We start from the raw sequence: 20390 nt of genomic DNA, 5'->3' as shown, positions 1-20390 counted from the left end.
CATGAGCTCTCTGCTCTGCCATGGAGCTGACTGCTGCTCCCCCTTGACCACAGAACACCCCAGGTTGGAAGGGACTTCTGAAGATCATCTGGTCCACCCTGTCATGGGGAAGGGAGCCTGGATGAGGTTCTCTCACACCCTGTCCAGTCACATCCAGAAACACTCCAGCAACGGGGACTCTACCATGGGGAGGTTGTTCCAGCGATTGTTCTCACTGTAACGTATTTCTTAGGTTGGTATGAAATATCACAGGGTGCAAGCCATTGTCCCTTGTCTTCTCCATGTGGCTACTTGTGAAGATAGAAAGCCCTCCTGCAAACTGATTTTTTTACATTTCTTGGTGTTTCAGGCCAGGACCGGCCAGGAAATGCCACATTTAATGGAAGAGGGTGGGTTGGACACCAAATTCAGCTGTCACAGAGCTCTGTCACCAGGGATGAGCTTCCTCCAAAATGGCACAGAAAACACTGTAGCCAAGTGCTGCTCTGGTGTGTTCCCTCTTTCTCCCTGCAGCTTTTCTGTAATTCCTCCTAAATAGACAAGTTTATTAAAAAAACAATAAATATTAAAGCTCCGTGCTTTTACCCTCAACACTCCTAGTAATATCTTTCTTAACTGCCTAAATGTTTCCAGCAGAGTTGTCCCCACCATGATGGTAAGGCTCGCCAGGTGTGCAGAGCTGAGCTGGCCTTGAAGGAGCCCATGGTCTATGAAGCACAGCAAATAACCCAGCTCACCAGGGACACACCGCAGCCAAATTGCGACTCTGGGCAAGGCGGTACCTGACTGCTGTGCCATGCGATGTGGTGCTGCTGGGTTCAGACACAGGTCGTCTTCTTACCCCTCCCCTGGCACCTCCTGGCTTCTAGTGAGGGGAGAAGACACACATCACCTCCTGCTCAGGGCTGGCAGTGGAGCATCTGGCCCAGGCTGAGGTCTGCTCTCGCAGAGGAGTGGGTAGATCTCTGTGTGGAAATCTGTCCACGCATCCCAAGTCGTTAGAGTAACTGCTCAGCCAACCAGGCATCCATGTGTGAGCCACTTTTTGTGTAACTGAAGTTACCTATCAATGTGTGCTCATTCAAACAACAGGAGCCAAAGGCTGGCCCCACCAGCATCACCACCTCTGCCTGGGGTAGGCATAGCGAGGGGGACACATCCAGCTAGTGGGCTGTTGGTACATGGTGCAACAAGCAAAGGGGAACCAGTGCCAGGGTGCAGGTGACCTCCCAGGGGCTTTCTTGCTCAGGTGTGGACCCGTGGGTTGCAGGGAGCAGCACAGGATCCCTTAGAGGTGAAGCACCCATGTCTCACCCAGAAGGGGTGTGCAAAGACAGGACACCCCCCCCCTCGGAGAAGTGTGCACATAACTGTCCACATGTGTGCACATGCAGGTGTGAGCAAGAGTTCTTGGGATTACACAGACGGGTGCTTATAAATTTGCTGTTGATTTTAAAGATTAACATTTCAGAAATATCTATTACTTCTGCTGAGAGTCAATGCTTGCTGGTTAATTATGTGTTATTAATCTATAAATGTCTTCAATCCTGATTTAATTTAAATTGTGTGAACAGAGTTTTGTCCTGCAACAGCCACCACATTGCTTGTTAGTGTAAAAAATTTGTGTGACCAACAGTGACACTGGGAGTTGCCAGGGGAGTCTCTCAAGCCCGAGATGTTGGGCACTGACAGGTGAGCAGGTTCCTGCAGGGACCTGGTCCCCTCTGCCCCTCCACCCTGAGCTTGAGACAGGCTGTGAAGTCTGTAGATCCAGAGAAACTTAATGCAAATGGCATGTCAACTTTGCCAAGCCTTCCTGGACTGAGGTGGCCTGGACTCAGTGGGGGGAACAGGAAACTTTCCCTTCCTCATGAACTGCACAGAAGTCCTTTCCCTGAAGGACCAGGTGATGCTGGCTGAGGTGTCGGTCCTCAACCTTCAAATGAAGGAATTCAGTCCTCCAGACCCATGGAGATGGTGGTCTCCATCCTCCCCTTGGTTCTCGCTCCCTCTGCCAAGCTGGAGGACCACCTTTAGGCCACCAGAGCAAAGAGAACCTGGTTCTTTCCTCTAACACACTCTAGAAGGCCCTTGCAAAGGAAGAGGTGAAGGAGAGGAAGGGCAGGTCATTAACAGGAGGACTCAGCCCTGCATCCACAGCCCTCACATGTCTCCCCAGGTTCCCACACTTGCCACTGAGGCCTCTGGGTCTCTGGCACCTGTCTTGGTTACCATTTATTCCTGGGAGACATTTCTCTTCCACCCTCTACCACACCTGCTTCCAAACTGGCTCAAGCAGTTTTTATGGCTGCACAACTCTGCAAGATGCCCTAAAAGTCCTCTGCTGAGGACTTGGCCAATATGATATGAACATCACGTACCTGCAAATCACATCTCATCGGTCAGAGCAGCTGATAAGCTTCATTCCAGCAACCCCCCAATAAAGTTCTCCTCCCAAAAGAATGCCACATGGCAGCAGAGCCAACCAAAATTTAGCCATCTAGAAGACTAATTTACACCCTGAGTTCTGTTACCAGACAAAATATCCCTGATTTTTTTAAATTTTATTTTACAACACACAAATACATAATTTTAAAATGTAGTTAAAAAGAAAAAAAAAAAAGGACTTAACAAAAGCCTCTCAGAAGAGAAAATCTATTACATATATTTCAGGAGACTGAATATTCCTGTCTCTCCAGGACAACCCTTATAGTTTGTTTCCAGCTCACACTATGAATGTAGGGGGTTGAATACTCCTAGCTCGAAGTGAGTGAGTGTCCTGTTCTCTGCCTGTGCAGAAGAGGTGTCCCCTGACAGGGGGGTTGGTGGGGCTTCACTGGGCAGGAACAGCCAGGCAGGGAAGCACAGGAGCTGCCTTCTGGCTGCGCTCGGCAGACATGTGTTCCAAGCGTTCTGTGTAGAATCCGTTGAAGTCCAACCTGAGAGACAAAAAATCCCAAAGTTTCAGCAGCCCGCTGGCTCAATACCGCCCAGGCGTGGCACACAGCAAGCCAAACATGCTGCCAAGGGCCCCCAAGAGCTTGGTGCTTCAAGTGCCGCAGTGCACACACTCGTCAAGGTGCTCACAGGCAGCAAGGGGATCCAAAAATACATAAACCCTTTTACAGGGTCAGATGAATTTTAGGACAAAGTTGGTTGAAATGAGGGGTGTGAAGCAAAGCAAAGCAAGTCTCACTGCAGGAAGAAGTGGAGGAGGCTTGCTTGTGCAGCAAGGGGGTCTGCACTGCAGCAGACCTCTCAAGTGGCCACACTCCCCATGTCCACCCTGCTGAGCACAGCCTTGCTCTTACCCAGCCACAGCCCCTGGAGGAGAAACCTCTCGCAGGGCATCAGCTGAATGTGACCACACCGCAGCAAGCTCTGGACCTGCCAACCCAGCATGGGACTGCCCCAGGCTGGGTAGACACAGTGGCTTGTTCAGAGTGAGACAGGGACATCTGCACTGTGCCACAGGTGTTATTGGTGACACCTCTTCTGTGCTCGTCCCTTGACGACAGGCTACATTTCACCTGTTCTTCATGGGCGTATAAAATACACCCACCACTGCTTAATATCAGAGTTCATCATTGAACTCCAGTATTAATTCCCATGTGAAATCCACTGTATTTTCTACTGTAGCTACCACAAAATGTTGCAGTTTCTGTTACCACCACCTCCTTGCTAGCACAAGTATGCTTCAGACAGATTCACAATCCAAGAAGACAAGTAACTGGTTGGAAGAAGGTCAGCCAAAATCACAAGTATTGCTGATACTTGTAAACACCTCTGCAAAGTGGGCAATATCAGTAATATCATAATCCTGTCTCCCTGATAATCCAAAATGATGCCATAAAACCGCCCAGCTCCACGCCTGCTGTGACCTTCCTTAGGCAGATCTCTCCACTACAAAGCCAACTAAGACATGTGCAGCTCTTAAAAACATGTGCCCTGGGAACACTAAGTCACAGTCAATATAAGCCTGTGAACCACACAAAAGTTACTGTCTTCATTTCTCAAATTAAATTGCTCCAATACTAAATGAATGGGCACAATATTTGAGTTTCATGTTGCTTAACAACCTTAAACAAATGGCAACAAATTGTTCCTTGACATTTTTTGGTGACTGTGGAAAACAGAGCCTCAACAGATGGAATTTATCCGTTGCTCTCTCCTGGTTGAAAAGCTTACATCTCTTTCGTCCTTTGTGTTGTACAAAGGAAACCTGACACAGGAGGGCATATTTACCAAACTTTGATTCAACTGTAAGGCCAGGACTCATTTACGTCCTTGCTTTGAGGATATGTTCCATTTCTAAAGTTGCTTTATTCCAAACTTCTTGAACTGCAGATTTTGATGCGCCTCCCTTTCAGCTATGTTTTTAGCATTAAATGATCTTCAATAACTATCTCTAATGAATTTGACTGGTGCTTCCTCAAACTCTGCTTATACTTCAGTTTCTTGTTTTGTGGCTGGAACTTCTGTTCACGGGTGTTTGCATCACTTCATACATCCTACTGGTCTTACTCTAAGCTCAGTCATTGCTGTTTTGTCCAAACTGGTAAAGGAAGGATATATGACGAATGCTAACAGCACCCGATGGGTAAGATTTCTAAGCATTTGGAATGAAATAATCCTTCTGACAAAGTTCTCTAAGCTGTAATTCTTCTCCTTTTCACTACTGGGACATGACGGAGCGGCTCTGAAGATTTTCTGCCGTTGCCAACCCTCTGCCAGCGCTGCCTCTGATGGAGCCAGGGCACTTGAGCAGGACTTCGGTGTGCTGAAGATGTGTGAGCTACACGCGAGCTTCCCTGCTTTGAAGGAAACCCTCTGGATCTCCATCTTCTGTTGTTTGGTGCTACAAATATGATGGTTGTGCCTCAGTTACTCAGTACTGTAAACTGGATAAATATTAACCAGGATCAAATAAATACAAGCACAGTACCAGAATTATGAATAAAAGGGATATTTTGTAATCTATCTTACATGTTGACTATCACCCTTGAAAAGCAGTCATATAGGAAGGTTATAATTTATAAGAAAAGACTGGTAAGTCTTATAAGCTATTCCATCTCTGTCAAATATGTTATTTCAGATGGCAACTGTCTCTGCTCTGGTTCTTGGGTTCCTGTTGCCATAGAGTCCAGGACTCAATCCAATAATCTCTACAGACTGAATGAGAGCTAAACGTCACATATGGGCATTCACTGTGGGACTTCCACTCTTTAAAGCATTAGTGAGCAGCCTGACCAGAGCTGGTGCATGGAAATACCAAGTGGCAAAGGACTCTGATCCTCCTCTGAACAGCTGGTCACCATTCTCAATGTGAACTACTAACTGAAGCATTTTGTTTTCTCACAACCCGCCTGAATCACCGTACTTCTCCTTCCTCCTGAAAAAGGAAGTACTCATTGTAAAAAACAACCTCTCCATATTTGGAAGAATTGGCTCCAGAGCTTCCACAGCTCAGAAGTCTCCTCCTGCCACAGCTAACATTTGTGTGTGGTCTGTGAAACATAAAGGCAGCTGGTGGAGGACAGCTGCAGGCCATGGCACCATGGCCCCAACTGATAAACAGCCAGTCTCCATGGTGTAGCATCAGCTTGTCCCGCCATCCTGGCAGAAGCATAAAGTTGACACAAGGGTGGGGAGGCAATGATAAAAAGGGTGAACCTCTCATGTTAAGTGTGGGAGCAGTGATGGAAGGAGGACACCACCTGAGTTACTGACAGAAAAGACCTTACATGAATGTCTGGCATCACACGTGATAAAGTGTGATGGAATGCCACAGGACTTCCGCTGTTGCAGAAGGTATAAAGACCGGTTGAGGTCTTGTCCTTGTTCACTTCTTGAGTAAAATGAGAGCCAACCCCAGCCTCAGACTGAGCTGGGTGATCGCACCACAGGGACAATCTCCGCATATTCTTTACAAGACTCAAGGACTGTGAGGTCATGATGCTCTTCTATTAAAAGAGCAGGCAACTTCATCTTCAACACTGTGTTGGCCATGCCCTGCGCCACCTGCAATGATGTCCAAGCAGCTGGATCACGGAGTTAGTTGCCATTAAGATCTCTTGGATGAAGCATCATAAAAAAAGCCCATCTGTTAGAACTTGTACTAGTAATGATAAAAATGTAAGCACTTGATAAAGAAGGAGGCAGTGCTGGAGCACTGAGGAGAAGTAAATGTTCTTGCCTGGATGACTCAACTGCTTGTGGTCTTGATCCCTGCATCTAGCCTGACTCTGTGATACCTAGGAGTGACGCCAGCAAGGGGACTGTAAAAGCTTAATCCCTTTGGCCTGCCAATTTTTCTACAGATGGATCCTGCCTGCAATCTACAACAGTCCAGTGATGATAAACAGTGATGCCCAAGCAGATGAAGGTTGACACAAGATGTCCAGAAGGCCTTGATAAGCTGCACCATCACTTCCTAAAAGGATTTGCAGAGACTTAGCTGTCCTGGTTAGTCCTGAAAGGAACAGCAAACACTTGTATGGCTGGGGCCTCCACTCACAGCCACAAAAAAAGTCCTTGAAGAATTTCCAAGATGAGGAGAACTCTGACTGTGGTCACTTCAGAGATGGGAGTGAATCAGAGTTATTAGGACTGTGGAGAAGGGGTCCTCACCTACCCTCCCATTTCAGTGACTGAGTATTAGCCAACAAGGGCGGTTCTGGTGGTAGGAAGATAAGCTCCTACCCTGACAAGGAATGGAAGCAGAAGACCAGAGCAGGAAGCAGTCCTGTGGCACTGCATTTCCTTTCAGATGCCTGTGAGCATCCCTGTCTTCCTTAAATAAGGAATACAATCCTACAAGGAAGAAGACAAGACACATAATTCTCTACAGTGTTGTGGGAGCTGGTAGGTTAGACTCCACTCCTGGAAGCACCCGTGGTAACAGGGATGACAGGTTGTAGAGTTCAACCTTGGTGTCAGCTGCATGACCACATCTCAGATAGAGCAGCAGATGCTAATACAGGAGGCCAGGAGCTGTGTAAATCCATGGTAGTTGCTGGTCCAGAAGTTCTCAGAAGTAAAGGACAGCTGGAGGCGAAGTCTCCTGCTGGAATACTTCACAAAACAGTGTTTGCAAAGGCTAGTACCAGGAATCCTGGATAGCCCTGTCAGATGCTGTTAGAAAAGGACAATGAACACTTCAAGAGACATGGCACGAGGAGAGGATAACTACCTGCTTCAAAAAAACATTCCTGACAACTTTTCCCTCTCTCTTTTCAGGTGTAGCACATCTGAACAGAGCTGTAAGGGTTATCAGTCAGCCATAAAAGATGTCTGGTACAGAAGGGCAGCAAACAGAACTTAATGGTTGCAGGTTAATATTCTTATGGTTCTCCTGAAGATTAAGTTAAAGGATGAAAATGTACAGTTCGCAAAGATGAAACCAAGCAGAGGACAATAAGACTACACTTAAATAAAACAAACCAAAACAGGACAATGCAGAGTTAGGAGAAAGCTCAAAGTACCCTTTAGTCCTGTGTGGTTAAAAAGAACTAAATAAGGTTCTACTCTGTTCTGTACTAAATATCAAAGGGGTTGGGGCACGAATCCTACAGCATCAAGGGAAAAAAGAAAATGTATGTGATCAACCAGTTATCATGCACATTTATGGACAAAATTATGTATCACTGACAACTCATTCTAGCGTATCTACCATTGAAAAGCATTACAACTTCAGATGACAAACATCCTTAAAAGTAGGGAATTCTCCTTGGTAAACCAAGGGTTTTCCTCAGAAAAAGATGAAAGGAAACAATCAACACCTAAAAATTACCTTAATTTCCGCCTAGTCCTGTAGGAGCTGTTTACAATTGCTCACACATGAAAATAAGCCTACACACTGGCTTACAGACAGCGTGAAGAAACTAATGGATTTTTAGGATGGCTTAGTTTTCTGTGCCCTAGCCAACAGCAACAACAAAGAAGGTAAGTCACAAATGTTCTAGGCTCACACACATCTAAAAGTGCAAATGTGTCTAGTAGTCTTACAGACATAGAGCAAGCGCTTTAAAAAGTGTTGGTGTTGAAATATTTTATATTCATGAAAATCCTAGCCTCTTAAAATTATGTCTATACGCAATATATATCCTGCCTCTTCACTGGAAAAAATAAGTCACTGTTAAAATGCATTGGTTTTCGTATGTGCCTTACAGTCTGCAAGCAGCATTTCTGAAGTGTTACAGTCTTTGCCAGGTGTGAGGCAGCTGGCGACCAGCAGCTCTTACATGTGACTTCCACCAAGGTGACTCTTTGAATTAAGAGAGGCCAACTCCCAACCCTTGCTTTTCCTTTGTATTCTGTGGTTATATGCATGCCTCAGCTGAATATCTCCAGTCTGCAGGCTGCTAGGTTTCATGGCTGCTTAACTCTTGAAAAACATATTCCAGCCACAAACACTAAAAGCTGCTCCCAGCAGTAAACTCCATAGTTGCAGTTGCAGTGGTTTTTGTTCCTAAAGCACTGGTAGCTGGATCAGAGTGAGAAGCATTCTGCTTGCACAGCACACGCATTCAGCTGGGGATAATGCTCCTAGAGCATTACCTGTGGTTCTTCAAAGCTAGAAGTACCAGGGCAGGTCCCTCCATGCTACACCAATCTATAATGCAGATCTTTAAAAGCCCAGCAACACTAATATGTAACAACGTTAATAATTCCAAAGAAGGCCTTGTGCATCTCGTTTTATTGAAAAAGAAACACAGAGGTTATAAACCTAGCAGCAAAACCTACATCTCCTGATCTCTCTCTTTCTACAGCGTATCTTGTGTGTCTGACTTTTAGGTATTACTGGAGGAATTTTGATTTCCAAGAAGCTAGAGTAGAAGTAGAGTAGAGCTAAGTATGGATGAGGCCACAATAAAAACATGTTAAGGGATGCTTATTTAAATAAATACAAGATATGAACTTAAAACAAATTAGCCACTTATGATCAATCCCTTGCACAGCTTTCTCATCCTGGAATACTTATGCTGTATTCAAGGAATCACTGTCTACACAGTGAGGCAACCCCCAAGAAAAATAACACTTCCATTACATTTACAACATTAATAGACAAATTTTACATAACTCAAAGGAATGTGGTTTTTTTAAAAGCCTTGGGTTGAAATGTCTTGTGATTTCAGTGTCTTCGTTGATGGGGCAGACACACAGTTATAAACAGCAATTACTCTTCCTGAGTTGAATTTGGGAATCACAGGAGGGGAGTTACAGAGATAAAACTGCTGGCTTACCTGTAGATGATGTTGAGCATGCTGTGCTCACAGTCATTGGTGCTGTAAATGCTCAGTTTGTCCAACAGGTCCAGCAGATGTGTTGAGAAATTGCTATCAAACTTGTTGATCGTTGCTTCGAAGCCAGATGTCAGGTGGAGGTTGTCGGCATGCTCTGCTAAAAGCTATCAAGACAAAGGCATAGTGGCCCCATACGTTTTCTGACTCACACTTGCCAAAGAGAAGCTATTACTCCTTCCCTATTTCCTAACCTGCTCAAAAATACTGCCGTAACGGTTGCTCAGCCACTAAAATAAATCTTTCAAAACAGTTATAATCTCCTTGGTAGTTAAAAACCTTGCTGTGCCTATCTGGGAGAACCCCAGAGTAGATCCCAGTAGAGTTAGCCTCAACTGGGCTGACATTATTTATTTTCAACAAGGAAAAGCCAGTAAGCAGAAAGTGAGTGTTGCCTAAGTCAGGCTGTAACCTCTGGAGCACTCTGATTGCCTTGCAGTGTGATGGGCCCTACCAGCTGTGTGCCAGAGAAGGGCTTTCAGCAGGACAGGAGGCAGCCTGCTAACTTCAGAGCATGCCAAACAAATCGTTTAGTACATGTGCATCTAGATAGAGAAATATAGACAAGACAAACACCCCAGATATGAAAGGGATGGGCTGCAAAGAGTCACACCCAACAGATTATTGGCTCATCCATCACAAAATACTAGTTCTGGAAATAAGAAAGTTCTTGAGTTGCAGGAAGTTTGTATGTGTGTTCCCACTGCACAGCTAAAAATACAACTAAGAACTTAAAAACAAGTGCAGTGGCTGTTGTGGCAGACAGGGTCTTCAAAGCAGACTTTGAGAACACCATCAGCACTCCACACTGCCCTCAGAAATGGCCACAATTCTGCAAATATTTTGCCTTTGGGGTCAGAGGTGCTCTAGGAACTAAGAAGTTCTATCTGCAAGAGGTAGGACAGCCACCCTGACCAGACTGCAATCCAGGCAGCACTCACAGAGGAAAGGGCCCAGCTATCCATCCTGCGTCCCACCTTGTTAGTCAGCTTCTTCTTCGCAGTCTCTTCAGCACGCTCCTCCTCCGTTGGTGGGCCCAGCATTGTGCCATGTTCTAAGGTGAGCCGGTCCAACTCATTATCCAGCTTCATGCTCTGGGTGAACCTCTTGGAAAGGCAGAAGGTTGGAGAAATAGTTAGATCCCATTTTTTCAATTATGGCAAAGCATGAGGCTGACTCAGTTCTGCTAGCCCTGCAGCTAGCTAACTGCAATAAAAACTAACTCTGAGATTGAATTTACAATACAAAAGGTCCCTAAACCCAAAGGAAGGTGGTTCTTTTTTAAAGCAATGAGCTCCCTAAGATGGAGATCCGTCTCCATGGGTCCAATCACCAGTCCTCACCCGACCTTCAAAAGAGCATGCTAAAAACTACAGAGCCTCAAACTTACACCTCAAACTCTGCTGCAGGACTGGCTGAAGAGAGGTAATTCGGTTCATATGAACCTGATCCCAATACTGAAAAAGAGCAGCATAGAGAGTTTTGTGGAGGGAGAAACCACAGAAACTATTTGGGATAAAGGATGAGGGTCTTGAGCAGTCAAGATCTAAAGCCTGCTGGTGGGAGGAACAGAGGCTCTTCCACATGCATCGAGGACAAGAAGGGTTGAGTTGAAAAAAAGGGATTGTCATAGCTGGCTGGCACCCAGACCAGCTGGCAGTGGCATGGTCAACACAGGGAGGCCGTACATACCTGCATGCAGTTTGTGAACATGACACACACAGACATCAGCTTGGAGAAGATCTTCAGCAGCTCCGGGTTGGTTAGCATGCAGTCCTTCAAGCAGTTATCCAGGAAGCTTGTGTGGTGGCTCAGGACGTCATCAATATTAGATGCCTGTGACAGGATAGTACAACACAGAAAAACCAAACCAGGACTGCTGTGCTGCATGGGACCAAAGCCCTAATCCAGCATCCTGCCTCTGACAGGAGGCAGTGACCTCTCAGACATGCTCTAGGGCATGTTGAGGTACTACTCGCGTACCTTCCAGCTTTGAGAAACAACCTGAGATGGAGACTGTATTTGCATTACTGCACTCAACACCACTTCACAGGCTTTTTACCTTTGATTGGTCACATCACCTTCTCAACCAAATTATACTTTCTTTAACCATCCAAACCCTTCACTGGAAAGGAGGCTCAGGATGGAGTTATCTGCTTTATGAACATGCACTTCCTCTGCTTTAAATCTGCTTGTCATGCCCACTCCCACCTTCACAATCTCAGTAAAGTCAGCTATAGTAAGTAGAAAACAGAAAAATAAATCAAAAAACCCTAAATGTCAGTAAGTTTACAAGGCTTAAAACATACAAGTTATTCAGAAATGTGTTTTAGGAGTGCAATAAGGAACATGCAGTGTTACAAGGATTCTGTAAGATTTTCGTCCAGCTCTGCTACTTCAATGGGCAGGTCTAGTCTCGAGTTTTAAATGATAGATTAAAAAGCCCCTCTCACTCTGTACAATTATGGGATGTGCTGAAGCTGAGAACACAAGTCAAGCTTAGGAAAGAACCATAGGACTAAAACGGTCAAGGTATCCACACTGTTCCATCAGGATCAATGCCAAAATAACACCCCATCGCCTTTTAAACAACTAGTACAGAACAGGGGTAAAAGCTGCTCTCTAATGCAATAAAGATGCTAGCTGTGTTGATGAAGACAATGATGTTGTGAAGATGAAGGTACTAGTTATATCTTTAGATAGAAACCACCTTAACTTCAAGTAGAAATGCACAAGAGAGAAATCTGACAAATAAGAAAAACAGCATCAGGTACTACATGAGACCAGTGAGGATCATCCTTTTCCCTCCTAAAATGCAAATGAAAGGAAAAAACTACCTCAGCCTGTATGCTATGGAAGTCAAAAAGCTGGTTCTGCATCCTCTGTTTGGAAATAAATGATGTTTTTATTTAAATCAGGAAAGATTTTGCCTAGTAGCTGGGGATATGTTATCCTTGGTAAGCAGCTCTTTCAAAGGAATGCATAACAAAGTGGTTGCTGAAACAGCTTCTTTAGCTGGCAGTGTTGAGGTGTTTGACTCACAGGTGCATGTATCACAATAATGCCTATGGCCAGACGTTTCCTACTCCGGCACTGTTGGAGGGCGTGCTCCATCTCCCAGAGATTTAAACGCCTTGAAGAACACTGATGAGGATGGGAGGCAAACATACATTTGGATTACGTGGGGGACTTCAACCACCCTGATATTTGCTGGAAAAGCAACATGGCAAAGTACGCACAATCCAGAAGGTTCCTGCAGAGCACCAAGGACAACTTTTTGATGTAGGTGGTGGAGAAGCCAACAAGGCGAGATGTGCTGCTCGACCTTATACTAATGAACAAGGAAGGGCTGATTCAGGATGTGAGAGTTGGGGGTAACCTTGCCTGCAGTGACCATGAGATGGCGGAGTTCAGGATCCTGCATGGTAGAAGCAGGGCAACAGTAGGATTACAACCTTGGACTTCAAGAGGGCCAACTTTGACCTCTTCAATGGCCTCCTTGGAGGAATCCCATGGGCTAGGGCTCTAGAAGGCAGGAGGACCCATGAGAGCTTGTCAGTATTCAAGGACCACTTCCTCCAAGCTCAAGATCAGTGCCATCCCTATGAGGAAGAAGTCAAGCAGAGGAGCCATGAGACCTGCATGGATGAGCAGAGAGCTTCTAGAGAAACATAAATGGAAGAGGAAAGTTCACAGTATGTGGAAAAAGGGACTGGCCACTTGGGAGGAATATAAGAATGCTGTCAGGGTTTGCAGAGATGCAATGAGGAAGGCCAAGGCCCACTTGGAACTAAATCTGGCAAGGGATGTCAAGGATAACAAGAAGAGCTTCTTCAAATACATCAGCAGTACAAGGAAGACTGGGGATACAGTGGGCCCACTGCTGAACGAGGTGGGTGCCCTGGTGAGACAGGATGCAGAGAAGGCAGAGCTACTGAATGCCTTCTTTGCTCCAGTCTTCACTGCTAAGGCTGGCCCTGAGGCATCCCAGCCCCCAGACATGAGAAAGAAAATCTGGAGAAAGGAGGACTTCCCCTTGGTTGAAGAGGGTTGGGTCAGAGATCACCTAGGCAAACTGGATCCCTGCAAATCCATGGGACCCAATGGGATGCACCCATGAGTGCTGAAGGAGCTAGCGGATTTTATTGCCAAGCCACTCTCCATCATCTTTGAAAGGTCATGGAGGACAGGAGAGGTGCCCAAGGATGGGAGGGTAGCCAATGTCACTCCAATCTTCATAAAGGGCAAGAAGGAGGACCTGGGGAACGATAGGGCAGTCAGCCTCACCTCTGTCCCTGGAAAGGGGATGGAGCAGTTCATCCTGGAGGTCACCTCCAGGCATGGAGAGGAAAAGAAGGTTATCAGAAACAGTCAACATGGATTCACTATGGGAAGATTGTGCTTGACCAACCTGATAGCATATGATGGCATGACTGGCTGGGTCGATGGAGGGAGAGCAGTGGATGTTGTCTATCTTGACTTCAGTAAGGCATTCGACACTGTCTCCCAGAGCACCCTCATAGGCAAGCTAAGGAAGTGTGGGTTGGATGAGTGGGGAGTGAGGTGGATTGAGAACTGGCTGAACAGCAGAGCTCAGAGGGTTGTGATCAATGGAGCAGAGTCTGGTTAGACGCCTGTCACTAGTGGTGTTCCCCAGGGGTCTGTGCTGGGTCCAGTCCTGTTCTATATATTCATCAGTGACCTGGATGATGGGACAGAGCATCCCCTCAGCAAGTTCGCTGATGATACCAAGCTGGGAGGAGCGGCTGATGCACCAGAGGCTGTGCTGCCATCCAGCGAGACCTGGCCAGGCTGGGGAGCTGGGCTCAGGGGAACCTCAGGGAATTCAACAGGAGCCAGTGCAAGGTCCTGCCCCTGGGGAGGAACAACCCCCCACACCAGCACAGGCTGGGGGCTGAACTACTGGAGAGCGGCTCTGCTGAGAAGGCCCTGGGGGTGCTGGGGGGCAGCGAGGTGACCCTGAGCCAGCACCGGGCCCTTGGGGCCAGGAAGGCCAACGGTATTCTGGTCTGCATAAAAAGGAGTGTGGACAGCAGACGGAGAGAGGTTATCCTCCCCCTCTGCTCTGCCCTAGTGAGACCACATCTGGAGTGCTGTGTCCAGTTTTGGGCCTCCCAGTTTAAGGACAGGGAACTGCTCGAGCATGTCCAGTGGAGAGCTACCAAGATGATCAGGGGCCTGGAGCATCTCCCTTATGAGGAAAGGCTGAGAGACCTGGGTTTGTTCAGCCTGGAGAAGAGAAGGTTGAGGGGGGATCTTATCAATACTTACAAATAACTGAAGGGCAGGTGTCAAGAGGATGGGACTGGACTCTTTTCAGTGGTGCCCAATGACAGGACAAGGGGCAATGGGCACAAGTTGGAACACTGGAAGTTCCACTTAACTATGAGAAAAAACTTCTTTCCTGTGTGGGTGCCAGAGCAGTGGCACAGGCTGCCCAGAGAGGTGGTGGAGTACCTTCCCTAGAGACATTCAAAACCTGCCTGGATGTGTTCCTGTGCCCCCTGCTCTAGGACTACATGCTCAAGCAGGGGGTTGGACAAGATGATCTCCAGAAGTCCCTTCCAGCTCCTACCATTCTGTGATTACATCTCAAAGACGTTGCTAACTTGCCAAAAAACTTTCTTAGTTTCAAGTGACGACTTGTGTACATATTCACATCATGGGCACCTTTGAGTCATTACTACTGCACTATTACTTGAAGAAGCCCTTAATGTACAGAGCAATGGTAGAAATGCTCTACAGAATGTTGCAGCAGCCCTCAAGGTTTCAGAAATGAAGCAGCATATTGCGAAGACATGGACAGATCTCCTTCGTGCCCTACAGCCATGGAAATGCGTTTCACCAGTGCCAGCAAAGTCACATTATACCTGCTATCTCAGCATCGCTGGCAGGCTAAAGAGGATGTTCCATAGCAAGGGAAAAAATTCTGCCCACTTGGGTATCAAAAAGGTTTGGTCTATAGATGTTTCGGGAACAGGCTCCTTGGAGAAATAGTATAAATTGGCAAATTCCATTTTGGAACCAAAATAAAAAATGCTTCACCACCACTATATCTCTGAAGGAGCAGAGAAACTCAATGGCTGAAAGCCTAAGCAGAGAGGGATCTTCAGACAGAAAGTCTTTGCAAAAACTCTGGAGTCAGGAGATTGTCTCTTCTGAGCAGATGCCATCAATACAGACTGCATGCCTACTGTATTTAACAGTCCCTTCTAGGACATCTGGAATCAGCAGAGACTGAAAAGAAGTACTACCTGAAATCAGTATTAAAGAATTCAGGTCAGGATAACTTGTTGAAGTCCTCAATTCAAGTAAAGTATTACATTTTGCAGTATTAAACTTAAAACGAAATTAAGAAGCAACTACATGTCTCTCAGATCATCCAGGAGCTTGACATGTGACCTCTTCCTGTTCAGAAGTCCTCACTAAGAATATGCAGAGACGCTTACAATCCTAGAGCTGATACCTCCTGTGAATTCTCCAGGAAAAAGTATGACAGGGCATAAAAAAATGTGGTTAGCTAACCCCAGAACAGCTCCCAAACACATAGCAGAAACTAAGACAGGGTCAGCTGATGTTGAAGATTCACAAGGCTCGTCAGAGAGCTGCCAAGAGAGTTGCTGCAACTTAATGCAGATTGTAGATGTAGCGTTGGGCTGTTTGGTACATCAGATAAATGTGTTTCACGGTGCAAGAGGAAAAAGATGTGCAACCTAGAAGCATCTGATCACAGGACAACTACCAGAGGGAAGAATAATAAAGTAATGTACATCTGCCTCCTGTTCCCTCACGGTAGCTGGGGCACCCTAACACCAGCTCCAACACAGCAGTGGATAAGGAAGCTGACAAGGACCATGAGGAACACAGTGTCTGTTGGGACAAGGAAAATGACATCACAAAGGTTATGTTGCAGAATGAGCAAGCTTGAGGAACGGATCACTGATCATCTGCTCTAATTAAACACAAGTTCACTGCCTGGCACGGCCCTTGCCTGTGCCGAGTGCCATATGCCAAGACAACCATCATACAAACTCAAGGAGAGTCCTTCCTAAGGTCATTCTCAAGTTGTCTCCTGGCATGGAGGAGATGGCAGCAGGTCAGATTCCCTCACTTGGCAAAGCCCTCCAACGCTACTCCACCAAGCTTAGTACCTTCGGGCACTTTCACAGGCTTTTGCAACATATCCCAGCCCATGCAATGCATCCCTGCAGCTTCATGCCATAAAAACAGCTACAGTACAGCCCTCCCCAGACTGTTGCAAACACTGGAAACTGTAAGAATACAAAATGATTGTAAGTTAGCACCACACGGGACCCAATGGAGATATTTGCTATTTAATGTGGAACAGACAGCCCTTGTTTTAGATAGCAGTACAGAAGTAACCTAAGAAGCAATCTCTGCTCTCTTTTTCCTCCCACAAAGACTTGTTTGTATGCCAGAAACCAACAGAAGCCGGGCAGGTCCACTGGCGCTGGGAGGTGAGGCAACCATTGCCCCAGCTCCAGCACATGGTCCTAGTGAATGAAGAAGCTATGGGATGGGCATAGGTTGATGGCAAGGAAGACAACATGTATTTGCAGCATTGCTGTGGCTTTCACTAGATCCACCAGTCCTCCAGAATCATCCTTCACTTGTCCAATGAACTTGCACAGTAAGTCTGTATGCCCTGAATGTCTAGATTTTTACCAGAGTCAGGTTAAAAAAACAACAAACAAACGACGGAGACAGTTTTGCTCTAGACAGACTGAGAACAGCCCTTGATCTGTTGGTGACAGATATTTTTCTCTGTCGTTAAGGATGGAACCAACAAATCTGATGTGAATGAAACCAGTTATGCAAAGACCTTTATGGTCTTCTTGAACAGACTGTTCTGAAAGGTCAGAGTTCTCATTCTTGGTTTAAAACAGGCAGGTGGGACATTAGCTGAGAATGTGTTCCTCTGTGAGATAGCAAAAGCATCTCACATGACCATCAGGAGATAAAAACTGATTCTTCCAGGTTTTTAAGGCAAGTAGTTAACTTCTGGGGAAGTCACTGACTTGGATTAGTGAACCAGAAATATTCTGTATCACACCTGGAAAATCCCACAGCTCAGAGCATTACATCAAGCATTGGAACAGGTTGCCCAGGGAAGTGGTTGAGTCACCATACCTGGAGGTATTTAAAAGACGTGCAGATGTGGCACTTAGGGACATGGTTTAGTGCTGGATTTGGCAGTGTTGGGCTAATGGTTGGACTTGATGAAGCTAAAGGTCTTTTCCAACCTAAACAATTCTATGATACCACTGGAGTGGAAAAGCTCTCCAGCCTTGCCCACCTGCAGTGGAAATATACATGTAGAATAGCCACCTGAATAAGGAAGGCCCTGTTTTATAAGAGATAGGCCTAACTATCTAAGGACTACGCCAGTCCTTGGCAGCTTCATGGAAGAGAAAGCACAGACATGGCTTTTAAGAGCACTGTAAGTCAGCCAAGGAATCAACTGAAGATGTCTGGACCTGTTTATGATCTTTGCACCCTGCATCCTTCTGCCTTTTCCATAGTTTTCTTTCTTCTGTGTAAGGCAATGTTCAGCAGAACACCACCTTTATATAACAGGGTGCAGAGTATGAGCTGGGCATAGATAGGTGGATACAGCAGAGGAAAGGGATATACGACTCATGCAGCAGAAAGGTGATGTAGAACAGCAGCACTCTTTGCAGTATGATAAGAACAGTTCCCAGATACTTTAAGCATATCCAACAAACTGTTTAACAGTCACCTTCAGTAACTGAAATTAGGCATTTTTTCCTATATTAGATTTGTTAACTTAAGACTTCTGTTCCAAATTCTCTCAAGCACACATACTCACCAACTTCAGGTTCTTCTCAAGAATATGCCATGTTGGCTCCATCACTTCAAACATCATGTAATACTGGATATTCTGTACAAAATTCAGCATCCGCTGCCGCAGTGTGAAAGCACCAGCAAACCTAGGGGAGAAATCACACCCACACGACTTAGAGCTAGCAAATACCATGGAGAACTACCACCAGGCTTGCACTGTCAAGCAGAGCTAAATATTTCTGTCCTAGCAAACTCACTGCTGCAGTGTGAGAGGGATTATAAAGTTAATGCAAACCAGCTCTGATTATTTTCCACATATTCAAATGGCTTTCCCTCAATTACTAGAGTCCGAGTTTCGAACCTGTTGTAGACTGGACAATTACTTTGAATATTTGCTTATATTCAACTAAAATTTTAGTATTAAATATTAAAGCAATTTACTAATGTAACTATCTAGTGCGACATGTATTCATTAGGAGGGTAAAATTTAACAAGATAAATGGTTTGTGTTTCTTTACAGCCTTATCTGTTAAATGAACGCTTAAAAACATTCTATGCCTTGCATCAATATGTTCAGGGGATCCAAATGTTTAATCAAATCACCTGCTACCACCATAGAGATGGGGGATACCCACCCTAGGGGTTTTCAACCACAGCTGCCCTGTCCCCTGCTGATCGCAGTAGTCCTGTGAGCTGGATGCTGGACTAGAGACCCTCACAGGGCTCTTCCACTAACACCTCTACAATTACAGGAGAACCAGAGCTACAGTCATGTTGTCTGAGGTCAGTGCCAAGGCAGACGAGGTCGCCTTGTCACAAGAAAGTGCCACTGGCAAGGCAGAAGATGCTACCTCTCAATGCTGGGGTCTGCCTCATGCTCCAACCAGGTGCCTCCAGCACCTGGAGTGCAAATCCGAAGGTGAAAATCTACCCTCACAAGTGGAACAAGACAGAATTATTTCCTCTGAAAACACCCCACCAATTTTACCTTATTTAATTTGTATCACACCACAACCCCAAACATTAGCCAAGCTGTGTGAAGGTCACAAGTCCTTGCTAGTGGCCTGACCAGAAGAGAAGGATATTGCTTTTAAACTACTGGGATCCTTACTAATCTTGCTGATGCTAAAGTAGCAACCAAGACAGTATGCGCACAGATGTCCTCAGCTGTTCAGTGTATAATGAGCTAATCCTAAAGACCATCTCTTCTTTTTCACAACTTCTGAAACCTTTTCATGCCAACAAAAAGGAACAAGCTGAGCAGTACAAAGATTATTGAGCAGACACTTCTTATTGAAACTCAAATCGTTATATTTTGACCTCTCTCAGCCTGTAAGAAATTTATAAGGATCTTTTTCACATCAAAATGATCTTATCCATGTCACAACATAGTTAACTAGCAAGAAGGAAAACCAAAACTTCACATCTGATCCAGCAGAAAAAAATGCCATACCACTTAGCTGAATGCAGGGAGAATTGCTTGGCTGTTTTATTGCTGATCCAAACGTTGCACAACTGTCTTTCCACATGTTTGCAATAGAACATGTGTCTGAAAAGCATCTGGTATCGTGTCAGTGCTTTCCTGGAAAGAAAGGAGAAACCCATCCGGATTAAGCCCTGTTCTGATTGACAGACTAAGCTGTGATGGCTGAGGCTGCTCAAAGGCAAAGAGACTTTACACAATATGTTCCTTACGCCTTCAGATGCACACAGATCCGCACTGACACAATTCGAACCAAGGAAAAAAAATCACGTTTGTAACCATCCCAAAGAATCTCTCTCCAAGGAGTCCCTCCTCCATGTTTCCTGCCAGCGGTTACATCACCAGCCTCCTCCTTCAATTCCGTCGCGCTACCTGCGGAAAGGTCACTCACACAGATGCTGGGACAGAGGGCTAAAAGCCTGTGGTCATGTACCCACTGCACTAAGACTGCTATGATCACCAGAACAATTCACCATGATTCTCCAAAAAGATGAAGAAAAAGCTGTAACCAAGCTACACTCAGCATTACCCCACCAGCACTGCACTGTCAGAAGCAGATGGGATGCTTATTTATAGCTTCAGGAACTGGATTCAGGTCTGCATTCAGACACTTCAGTGTAGGTGTCTACAAAGCTCCAGTCGATACAGTTCATGAGACCATACCAAGTCATATTTTCACTTCCATGGCTACCATCAGAGCTAATACACTCAACTGGAAAGAGAGAGACATCATTTCAAAAGCATCACATCATTAGAAA

The 20390-nt window shown here is 45.7% G+C and overlaps 1 protein-coding gene across 6 annotated transcripts in view; it reads right to left on the bottom strand.

Annotated features, from left to right (window-relative positions):
• Positions 1-2549: 2549 nt before the first annotated feature.
• TUBGCP2 (tubulin gamma complex component 2) overlaps positions 2550-20390 on the bottom strand; it is a 38407-nt gene continuing 20566 nt past the window's right edge. For 3 of the 6 annotated variants that reach the window (XM_075109696.1, XM_075109698.1, XM_075109697.1), the window contains exons 13-18: positions 19603-19731; positions 18175-18295; positions 10995-11138; positions 10244-10408; positions 9246-9409; positions 2550-2939 (exon numbers count right to left, since the gene is read on the bottom strand). In XM_075109696.1, coding sequence (XP_074965797.1) covers positions 2834-2939; positions 9246-9409; positions 10244-10408; positions 10995-11138; positions 18175-18295; positions 19603-19731 — 829 coding nt within the window. In that variant the 3' untranslated portion in view covers positions 2550-2833. The remainder of the gene's footprint in view (positions 2940-9245; positions 9410-10243; positions 10409-10994; positions 11139-18174; positions 18296-19602; positions 19732-20390) is intronic. The other 3 variants (XM_075109699.1, XM_075109700.1, XM_075109701.1) reach the window with 3 other exon arrangements.

The sequence above is a fragment of the Phalacrocorax aristotelis genome, chromosome 14 (genome assembly GCF_949628215.1).
Source record: "Phalacrocorax aristotelis chromosome 14, bGulAri2.1, whole genome shotgun sequence".
NCBI classification, from domain to species: Eukaryota; Metazoa; Chordata; class Aves; order Suliformes; family Phalacrocoracidae; genus Phalacrocorax; species Phalacrocorax aristotelis.
Note: the sequence above shows the minus strand (reverse complement) of the source record. Positions and strands in the feature narration are given on the sequence as shown.